Consider the following 11040-nt stretch of genomic DNA (forward strand, 5'->3'; position numbering starts at 1 on the left):
AGTCCAGGCAGTGAACAGTTGTGTTAGCTTTCTTGCTAAAGTAAGGCACTGAGATTTCTCAAGACCAGGCCTGGCTCTAGCAAATCTAACACTTACCTGGGCCAAGATGGCTGCATTGGCTCAATCAACTTAATCAAGGCTGTAGATGAGTTCATCTAAACTCAACAGGGTCATACGTGATGGGAATCATTTTCCTAAGGCTGGAACTCAAGTGGACAGGCTTCTTAGGAAAGGAGGGTGGGGGTAGATTTACTGTGGACTCATCCCTAATTAAATGGGCCCCTTGCTCCAAAAACAAAAAAGTAGTCCCTGTTTTTGCATTCTCAACGAGGCTTAATCCAGAAGATGAAGACTTGTGTTCAGGAGTTTTTGGTAGTAGAGCTTCCTACAAGCAAGCTTGGGTTCCTTTTGCTGTGCTGCTACATGGAACCTGAAATGCAGTCAGTCCTAGAACCCTGAGTAACAAAAGAGCTGATAAAGTTTAGATAAAGGGTATATGGCAAGGATTGGGCTTAGCAGGCTTCATAAGCTTTAAAGAGAGATGGGGATGAGGCCCAGAAGACAGTCTGTGGCTTAGGACTCATGGTTCATCTGAGCCCACCAACAGACATGTAATATGAATGCATGAGCATCCACCAGCTTTCATCTTACAAGAGGAGGCTGAGCAGTGAATTACTTACCTGAGGTCACATAGCTTCTCAGTGGCTGAGCTGCGACCATAACCCGAGTTTCCTGCCACCCAGGGTATGGCCTTCACCCCAGCTGGACAGGAAGCTTAGAGGTCTCATTAATAGCACACACTGAGAGACTGAGGTGAATTGTCACCAACTTTAATATGTGCCAGAGCAGACTGACTTGGGGATGTCTGAGGGCTCCAGCTTCTGTAGTCCACAATGGCCAGTCCTCTTGGATGAGTTCCTGCCTCTCCAAAGGCACCAGCTGGCCTAGGAGAACTAGACAATGGCTTTACTGTTTGTGCAACCCAATAGCAGAGACCCACTCCAGGGAGCCTCTGGACAAGGCCAACAGATTGCCACCAGCCTGTCAGGAAGATGGGGGGGGGCCTCCCCCAATCTAGCCTGAGGCAATGAAAGCTGACTCTGGACAGTGATACTTAATCTTTGGGGAGGAGCAGGTCACAGATCATATGAAAGCTATGGATAACTTTGTCCCACCTCAAAAATAAAGGCACATATGTCCCAACTTTTCCATACAATTTCAGGGGGTTCACAGGTTTAAAAAAAATCTGATAAAGAACTCTTGCCCTTGTGCTTTTACTTGCCACTGTCTTTTTAGTAAAGAGAAAACCTAGCAAGCGCCCTGCGTGGGCTTCCTCCTCCCTCTTCCGGATGCAGCCTCTGTGCTTGGCCAGACTCCACAGAGCCCTTCATTTACAGAGGGGGCAGCCCTTCCTCTTCAGTTCCGGTGGGCAGAGCAGCGTTTTCCCCTCTGTTTCTCCTCCCTGGATTAGATGGTTGTCATGTCTTCCAGGAGCTTCCCAACCTTCCGGAGTGCAGGCAAATCCAGGATCCCTCCAGGATCTCCTCAAAGGCACCCACATTCTTCCACAATCATGTCTTTATGGTGATCTAGGAACAGTCTGCCGTTGTCCACATACAGCATGCTCAGTGGCCTGGTCTTCACGGGGGCACAGCAGGTGGAAGGGACTCGGTGGGGCTGGTAACGTTTGAGCAGACTCTGTAACAGGGGCGAGAGGAGAGTCAATTCGCAACCCGGTGGGAAGATCAGAACAGTATTTCTGGGTAAAGAGTAAAAAAGTTAGAGTTACAATCAGTTTTGCAGTGAAAAAATAGAAAATTATTTTCATAAAGGAATCAGCACGCCAATATATCAACTCTAATGTCTGAACTTTAGCTTTTTTTAAAAAGACTTTAAATAGAAAGATTCAAAAAGTTACACGTATCTGGGTAGAGCAGTAGCTAATTTATATGATCTATTGTTCTAGTCCAGAGTGAACACCAATTTTTAAAATATTCCAAGAAACTCCTGGTTTATTAATAGTTCCAGAAATATGAAGCAGAGAATCACATGGAAATTCTTATGGGAATAGATTTGTTTGCCAGAGAAGGGCAGATATGAGTCAATAGGAGAAAAGGTAACAACCCCTTGGCATTTTGGAACCAGGCCCTGTCCCTGTGATCTAGAAACGTCTTTTCTGATCAGCATCAGAGCTGGCCATTGGGACTGTCTGGGTCTCTGGGGCCATATTGCAGGTGGCTTGGTGGAGTATGTGGCGTTGAATGAGGCTCATGGGACCTTTGCCCAGGACAGCGCCTCTGAGGCTCTGGCCCCACTGAAGCCCTGTGAGCTCAGCTCACGTGCTCAGGCTCCCCAGAGTCCCTGAACCCCACCTGAGGCTTGGCATGGAGGATACTGCAAGTCCAAGAGAGTCGTTCCAGGCTTCATGGAGTAAAATGAAACATTTCAGCTCCATGTGATCTTTCAGAACAGGGCAGGCCACCTTATTAGGCTCCATTTTCTGTTCTTTCCATCTCATTCTCCTTCCTAACACCAGTCCTTGGGTTCCTAGACCTTCGTGGCACCTGGTGGCAGCCTCTGGCCTTGTCTACTTCTGTGAAATGGGTAGTCAATTCCTGTTTTAGGCAGCAAAAATACCATGGCTGGAACAGTATTATTTTAACCATGGCCCCATAAATGTGACCCCCATTTCGTCAGTGACGGTTCCAGTGAGACAATACAACAAACATGCCTGTTACCTGCCAACTATTATACATGCTGCATGCATGTCGCCTCATTAACCCTACAGCATCCCTATGAAAGACGGCATTGCCTTCCCCATTTACAGGTGGGAAAACTGAGACTGGAGAGAGTAAGCAGCCTGACCAGTAACACATAGCTCGTAAGGAGTTAAATGCAGGCCTGTCTATCCCCAAAGTCCGGATTCTGAACTTCCTTCCCTACAACGTCAGGCTGAGAAGGAGTTGAGATCCTCTGGTCTATCCCCCACCCAGTTTTATGAGAGACAAGGAAAGAGTCCCAGGGAAGCAATGTGTTCAAGGCTACCCAGTAAGATATGACTCCTGTACGCTCTAAGAGGATGCTGATCGGTCACCTCTGTGTCCCCGATACCTAGTGCGGGCTCTGGCACACTGTAGGTGCTTAAATAACGAAATGAATGAACATAGTAATTTAATAGCCAAGCTGGAGTCCTGTCCCCCTGATCCACGAGTATGTCCCCATAGCTTGCGACCTCCCTTTCCCCTCAAGCCCTGGTATCACACCTGAATGTACGCATGGTTGGTTGGATGGAACTCCTCCCCCACGGGGTTAGGACACTCGCCCTCACAGCGATAGGCTTCGTAATGCCTGGGGTAGATGATCCAGGAGCTCCATCCGATCTGGGTGAAGTCCACCTGGAACTTGACCCTCCGACACAGCTGGCTTCTGTCTGGCACGTGATGTCGACGGTGCCTACTGCTGGCCTCCTGGGAGAGCCGTCCCTCCTGGGCCCGCCAGGAGCTCTCGGCTTCCCACAGCAAGGTGGAGCCGCCCAGCCGCCTCTGCTCCCGGGAGAGGTTTGAGTAGAGCACGAGGAGCACGTTGTTGGGGGGCGGTGTGGGGGGCCGCTGCCAGCACTCTCGGGCCACACTGGACATCTGCTCGTCCAGTGCCCCAGGGTGCTTTAGCCACTTGGAGAGGGGCCTGGTCACCTCCAGGACCACACTGCCCGAGGAAAAGGTGACCTGAGACAGAGTAACTGTGAACAGGTCCATCCGAAGCCGCTCCAAGCAGTTGCCTTGGGCCTCCTGCGAATCTGGCTTGGGCTGGTGGAAAATCTCAATGGAAAGTGGGTCCTCGGCAGGGAAGGCCACGGCACTGGGCAGCTGCAGCCGGAGCTCAGCCCACACCAGGTCCTCTTCTTGGCTCAGGAAGGAGAAGTCAAAAGCAAAGGTCCAGTTCTGCCCATCTACCTCCACATCTGGGTGGGAGAAAACCAGGAAGGACACAGGGTAAGTGGGGGCCTCCCCCACACTCAGTCAGTACAACCACCACCATAGACCTTAGATGAATCACCTCTTGATCCTCACCCCAACCCTACACAAGTTGGTAATGCTTTTGTGTCCATCTTAGAGATGAGGAAAATGAGGTTCAGAGAAGTTAAAGGACCTGACCAAGGTGTCATTCTCGGAAGGTGGCAGAACCCAGAATAAATCTGGATTTGCCTGACTGCAAAGCCCAAGCTCCAGATCACTGTTCTGCTAGTCTCCCTTCAAGATACCCTCCATAGCTACAGAAAAATTGGTAAAAATCAGATGAGTTCCATCTGCCCCTCCACTCTGTCCCCTCACATAGGCCAACCCCTCAGCCTTCCAACCTGAACGCTGGGCTTCCCCTCGCCCTCTGACCCTGGAGCAAGCCACCTTTCTGGGCTCTATTTTCTCATTGGGAAGGGGGCCTGCTTCACAGGCACAGTGAGAGAGAGATGAGCATACTGGAAAAGCTCAGAGCTTTCAAGGAGCCAAAGACTGGCCACTCCCTCCCTCGTCTAGTTCCTAAAGAGGGAGACAGAAACTTCTAGAGTTTTTGGCAACCTTGCAAATAGGTTTCTAAAGGTGTTTTAGGTGTGACCTGGCATGGACCTTGCAGTTTTCCAGTCACTGGTCTTTCCTATCTACCTACCTACAGGGCGCTCACCTCCTCCTGCCCCAAGTCATTCTTACACCCGGGGCACACACACAGCCCAGCTGTCGCTCACACACACACACACACACACACACACACACACACACACACGCAGGCAGCCCTGTCCCACCCACCCAAAACCACCAAACCCAGACCGGATGAGGATAAGGGAGCACGTTCCATTTATTTTGGTCCTGGGCTAATTTCATGTGATGTCTGGGAAATGTATGTATTTGTGGATCTTCAGGTCCCTTAAAAGTGATCTTTAACTTTCAAGCCCAGTTCCTTCTTCTTTGCAATGGGAATAACAACACACTACCCTCTGCATTTTCACAAGGACCCAGAGAAATAAAGAGCTTTAGAGGTTTATTGCTAAAAAAGTCAGGGATTATTCATTAGAAATAAAACAGAGGGTCAGTAACTCTTGTGAATGGGTCCTGGAGGTAGGGACGATCTCTGATTTAGGTACAGTCTGGGTGGCCTGCGTAACAGTTTAATTTTTTATTGTCTCACAGAGCATCTTTAGTCAGAGACTATGAATTTCTCTGGGAAATCCAACTTGTATTATACCATAAAGGGGCAATTCCGAGCTTCAGCCTCTTGGCAGCCCCTCCCAGCCCATCTCCAGCAGCTCCTTTTCACTTAATTTCCACTTCCCTCCTCGTTAGCACCTGCAGGAGGCAATAACCGGCCCCTGACTAACAATGCAGAGGTGTGGGAGGGGCTGACATGACCCAGTACCCATTGCCACCTGACCTGACTACCTGGGGGTTAGCAGGACACTATAGCAAGTCCTGATCACCTGCACCAGGAGGCCAAGAGACAGTGAGTTTAAAAATATTTTATCCCGGGCCAGGCGCAGTGGCTCACACCTGTAATCCTGGCACTCTGGGAGGCTGAGGCGGGTGGATCGCTCGAGGTCAGGAGTTCAAGACCAGCCTCAGCAAGAGTGAGACCCTGTCTCTACTAAAAAATAGAAATAAATTATCTGGCCAATTAAAATACATATATAGAAAAAAATTAGCCGGGCATGGTGGCGCATGCCTGTAGTCCCAGCTACTGGGGAGGCTGAGGCAGGAGGATTGCTTGAGCCCGGGAGTTTGAGGTTGCTGTGAGCTAGGCTGACGCCACGGCACTCACTTTAGTCCAGGCAACAGAGCAAGACTCTGTCTCAAAAAAAAAAAAAAAAAATATTTTATCCCAAGTATCTGCAAATGGCCTTTTAGAGGAAGGCACTCCTGCTTACAGTTAGGACCAGGGGTCACAGAGTCTGCCCATGATGGTTCAAATTCTGCCACTTGCTAATCTGACATTGGTTAGGTTGCTTTCCCACTCTGGGCCTCAGTTTCCCTCTTTGTAAAAGGGAGATGGTAAGAGTATTCACCTTCCAGGGGTGTTGTGATTCACTGAGGTAATGCATGTAAAGTGCTTTGCCTGGCACAACAACCAAAGTTCAAGAAGTGTTGGCTATCATCACCTGCACCTCATTCTTTTTTTCCTCCCATAAGGATTATTTTGAACTGAGACCCACTTCATTATTACCCAGGTCCAGAAGTTAGAAATGAGGGTGTCCACCCAGGTGGTGAGGGACCTAGACAGGGGCACAAAGTCATCTGTAAACAGATGGGCAGTGTGCAAGGAGGGGCAGGGAAGAGATTGTTCCTTCCTGCTGGCTGGAAGAAGTTGGTGACCCCATAATCACCCCCAGCCCCCAGGGTCCCTGGGACACAGTGCTCATAGGTTCTCCTAGATCCGGCTCATCTTAGGAGAGGGGTTCCTAATCTTTTAGAGGTTACTGATGCCTCATGCAAGGCAAGAATGTTCTCCCCATGAAAAAAATACACACATCCACCCACTAATACAACAACTATGCTTTTAAAGTAGGTATGAGGAAGGGGTTCAGACACCCTGAATACCATCCATGAGAGCCAGGCTTGGTAGCTCACACCTGTAATCCTAGCACTCTGGGAGACCAAGGTGGAAGGATCACTTGAGGTCAGGAGTTCAAGACCAACCTGAGCAAAAGTGAGACCCTGTCTCTACTAAAAAACAGAAAGAAATAGCCAGGTGTTGTGGCGTGGGCCTGTAGTCCCAGCTACTCTGGAGGCTGAGGCAGGACGATCGCTTGAGCCCAGGAGTCTGAGGTTGCTGTGAGCTATAATGATGCCACTGCACTCTAGCCAGGGCAACAGAGTGAGACTCTGTCTCCAAAAAGAAAAACACATCCATGAGCTGAATACAGACATGGCCACACAGGCCCCAGTGGTATCCCGATCCACCAATTCTAAAGAAGGAAGAAGTTGGACTCATGCCCTCGGGTTCCCTTCCCTTCACCTGGCACTCTCCTCCCCTCAAACAAGGCAGTGATGCTGAGGCAGGACTAGGTACTCCCTTAGAAAGGAGGGTGGAGCACGACACTGAGTGCCCACTCTACATTGTTATAGGGATAGTTACCCTAGGCTGCTTCCCATGTCAAAGTGTTTTTCAACCATTGTCTCCTTAAACCCTCCCACTGCTGTCACCATTTGCAGATGAAGAAACTGAAGGTCCAAGGTGAAGAAGGTTTAACAAAGGCAGACACAGATGCAACCCCAATTGGGTTGGACCCCAGCACCCATTTCATGTTACTGTGGTGCAGCTTATAAGTAAACCCAAGAGAGAGAAGGGGACGGTTTAGGGCATCCAGGCTCCAGGCTCCCTCCAGGCAGGCTCTTCTCACTGCTCTTAGAAAATGAGCCCAAATGCACAATAACGTAAATGTACTGAATGCCACTGTACACTTAAAAATGGTTAAGGAATTTTCTATACACACACTTTTAGAGACAGGATCTGGCTCTGTCTCACAGGCTGGAGTGCAGTAGCAGCGTCACAGCTCATGTAGCCTGGACTCCTGGGCTCAAGCGATCCTCCCACAGCTAGGACTACAACCTAGGGCACCAACACGCCTGGCTAATTTTTTATTTTTTGCAGAGACAGGGTCTCCCTATGTTTCACAGGCTGGTCTTGAACTCCTGGGCTCAAGTGATCCTCCTGCCTCAACCTCCGAAAGTGCTGGGATTGCAGGTGTGAGCCATCGAGCCCACCCCTCATTATATATGTTTACACATGCACACGCTCTGCAGCAGAAAGGCAACAACAGCCCCCTAATTTACAAAAGGGAAGCCAGACAAGTAAAGCGATGTGCCAGGAACACACAAAATTAGGGAGCAGGGTTTGAGGGACCAGAACCCAGTTTTCCAACCTCACAAACCTTCCGGAACTTTCCAGAAGGGCGTGAACTAGAAAAATGCGCTCTCCGGCTTTGCCCTGTCCCACCCCCAGCGGAAGGGCTGAGCATTCGCATTCGAGCAAATTTCTCTTTGCCCCGCCCCCCCGGGTACCCGCCCACCTCCCTTGGCTGGTCCGCAGATGACCCTTCCAGAAAGGGTCACTGGCCGTCTGACCCTAGACATGGGAGCTAGGAGCCCCCACCCGCAGGCCACGAGGGATGACAGGTCTGGGGGGTGGGGTTAGCGGATGTGGATTGCACCGCAGCCCCGGGGAGGGCCGTCTGGCCCCCGCAGGCGGAGGGAGGGCGGCAGGGGCTGCCCCGGCGGCGGGATGTAGATTGCGCCTTAGAAGGGAGTCCTGGGTCAGGGCCCCCTCTCAGCACCCACCTGCCCGCCGCACTTCGTGCCCAGAAGGCGCTGCCACGTCCTCGAGGGCGATACTTTCGGGTCCCTGCGGCCTCTGACACCCGCACCCCCTCCAAATCTAGGCCCCGAACCTGGAGCCATCCTGGACACTAGACACCTCCGCAGCCTCAGTTCGCGGTTTCGGGTACCCTACACCGCCAATCTCGGACCTGCGAGCCCTAGTCCCTGATATTCCACACTTCAGCCTGAGATGCTCCCACGCCAGGCCCTGGGACCCATTCACCCTCACTCGCAAGGAGAAAAAAAATTCGACAAGACTTAATATTTACAGCAATACTAACGACTGTTTCTCGTTACTACGCCCGGTTCGTGGCGAGCGTTGTACGTGCGTTGTCACCTAGCCGGCTCCAGTCTTACAAGGGAGGTAGTTACCCTGGTCTACAGATGCGCAAACCGAGGCGCCCAGGGACGTGATTTTACAAGACCACACGGAAGAGAAGAGGCGCAACCAGGCTCCCACCCCGAACCGAGAGCCGGGAGGCAGTGGTCCCTAACGGGGCACACCTTGGACGCCGGCATCCCCTCCCCTCTCGGCCGTGGATACTCTCCGGCCACCAACGCTGCGCACCGAGCCGTGCCTGCAGACGCGCCAACACCTGCAGATCCGGACCCTTCGAGCCCTGGGCTCGGAACGCCCGGGCGGTGGCGTCCCCAGCACCGAGCCGCAGCCTCCCCTCCGCCCCAGCGCACTTCCCGAGTCCGAGGCGCCCCGGGGTGCTGAGCGGGCGCGGAGCAGCCTACCTTGCGCCTGCAGGCTGCGGATGATGTCCGCCCGGGGCAGCGGGTCGCGGTAGAGGCTCAGCATGTATGCCAGAGGGGACGGGGACGAGGGCTGCCCCCGCGTACCTAGGGGCACAGCTGGCACCGTCTCGGCGCCCGCCAGGAGCAGGGCCCACCAGCCGTGCAGGAGGAGGAGCGGCAGGCGACGGGCGTGCATGGTGGGCTACCGGGTGGGAAGACTGTGCCTCTGTCCCTTATATCCTGGGCCTCAGCAGCAGCCCCGCCCCCGCCCTTCCTCCCTCCTGGGAAGCTTTAAGATCTTACAACCCCCACCACGACCCGAGGTGCGGAGCGCCGAGGGAGCCCCTGCTGGGACGAGGTCCGACCTGAGCCCGAGCCTCGTGGACAGGAGGCCTTAGATCCAGGGACCGGATCTGGGCACCCTGGCACCCTGCTCCGATAGGTACCGAAGGCCTTGCTGCTGAGACAGAGCAGGCTTGTCCCCGCCAAAGTCCCAGGTCAGAACTGTGCTATTTATCCCATGGGGACAAATAGCAGCTTCAGTATTGAAGTGCTCTCCTGGGGAAGACAGAGGGCAGGACTGGCAGGGATGAAGACTTCGCCACCTGAAAAGGAAGTGTTCAGCTGGAGCTGGAGGCCAGGCCGAGCTAATGGGGTGATCCTGGTGGCATCAGGCTCTTCCCCCCACGGGCACATATCACCCCAGGGATTTCAGGAAAAAAGGTGTAGCCCACATCCTGCAACCCCTGCCTGCAGTACCTGGGTTTGAGCTCAGGATCACTCACTTTCAAGTCTCTGGGCCCTGCCCTCCTTACTCATCTGCACAACAGTGATCCCCGCCTTGCCTCCCTTCCAGGTGTAAAGTCAGGGCCCGGCTGGAATTACTTTTAAAGAAATGTAAATCCCTGCCCAGGTGTCAGGCCCCAACTGTTTTCCTAAACACGTGAGGGCTCTTTCCCTGCCGGAGCTCCCCCACCCAGCGCGCTTGTCCCCTCCTAGCCTTGGCCAGCACGTTAGCAGCTGGCCAGCACTTACTGATTACTTACCGTGTGCCAGGCGCAGTGCTAAGTGCTTTACACACCTCTGCATCTTTCACAGGATGCCTCTAGCTGGCAAGAACCGCAGGCTCAGACCTGAGCAGGTGTTAGAAAATGGAAGGAGGCCCAGCAGGCTCAGCCGGGAGCTCCAAACCTGTGTCCTCCCACCCAGCTGGGATCAGGACACCTGGGCTGCAGACCACAGGGCCCTGGACACGCTGCTCACCTAGCCATCTGTTAGCTCCTTGAAGCTGACGCTGTCTTGTTCATCCTGCTCCCACACAGTACGTATCATCTTTGAGACCTGAAGAATCTTAGATAAGTAAATGAATCAGTGAATGGCACCATGTCTGGACTTGCCCGAAGATAAGCATCACCTGGGGTGTTTGTTAAACTCTTGATTCCAGGCCTTCGAAATTAGAATTTGCAGAAAGGGCGTGGAAATCTACATAGGTAACAAGCACCCCGGTGGTTCTTACCAAATGACTTTGCAAACCTGAATGCCTTAGGGTTCTTGCTGCAATTGTAACCCACCTCTCTACTTTCAGTTTCTTCATTTGTAAAACATGGCTGGAGATCACGCCTCCCATGTAGAGTAGATGAATGTAAATAAGGCTTTGCAAGCTTTAAGACCTGATGTAATTGCAAAGGATTACACATACAGGTAGTAGAATGAGTACTCCGTGCTTGGCATCTGATGTCCCCAGCCTGGGCGCTCACTGGCTAGGGGTTGTCAGCCCCAGTGCTCTGTATCAGGCCCCGCCCCAGAGGCACAGGGCACCTTCATCCAGGTTACACACATATAAAGGAAACGACGATAGACTGTGGTGACTGCTGACCAGGACTCGGGCACCAAGAATGGCTGCGCAGGGAAGGAACAGACACCTGGACTGAGGTACAGG

General features: G+C 52.5%; 1 protein-coding gene across 1 annotated transcript; it reads right to left on the reverse strand.

Annotated features, from left to right (window-relative positions):
- Positions 1 to 1099: 1099 nt before the first annotated feature.
- On the reverse strand, positions 1100 to 9338 carry NODAL (nodal growth differentiation factor). The gene is made up of 3 exons (XM_045568031.1): positions 9102 to 9338; positions 3264 to 3961; positions 1100 to 1698 (listed from the first exon to the last, which is right to left on the reverse strand). The coding sequence occupies exons 1-3, from the start codon at positions 9295 to 9297 to the stop codon at positions 1546 to 1548; spliced, it is 1047 nt and encodes a 348-aa protein (XP_045423987.1). The 5' UTR covers positions 9298 to 9338; the 3' UTR covers positions 1100 to 1545.
- Positions 9339 to 11040: the final 1702 nt, after the last annotated feature.

This window comes from Lemur catta, chromosome 14 (assembly GCF_020740605.2).
Source record: "Lemur catta isolate mLemCat1 chromosome 14, mLemCat1.pri, whole genome shotgun sequence".
Lineage (NCBI taxonomy): Eukaryota > Metazoa > Chordata > Mammalia > Primates > Lemuridae > Lemur > Lemur catta.

What these genes read in the sequence shown, in the direction of transcription:
- NODAL (XM_045568031.1), bottom strand. Translation starts at nt 9,297, where the DNA reads ATGCACGCCCGTCGCCTGCCGCTCCTCCTCCTGCACGGCTGGTGGGCC. An exon ending in CCGCAGCCTGCAGGCGCAAG is followed by an intron (nt 3,962 to 9,101) that starts GTAGGCTGCTCC and finishes TCTCCCACCCAG; the next exon opens with ATGTGGAGGTAGATGGGCAG. An exon ending in CCAACCATGCGTACATTCAG is followed by an intron (nt 1,699 to 3,263) that starts GTGTGATACCAG and finishes CCCCTGTTACAG; the next exon opens with AGTCTGCTCAAACGTTACCA.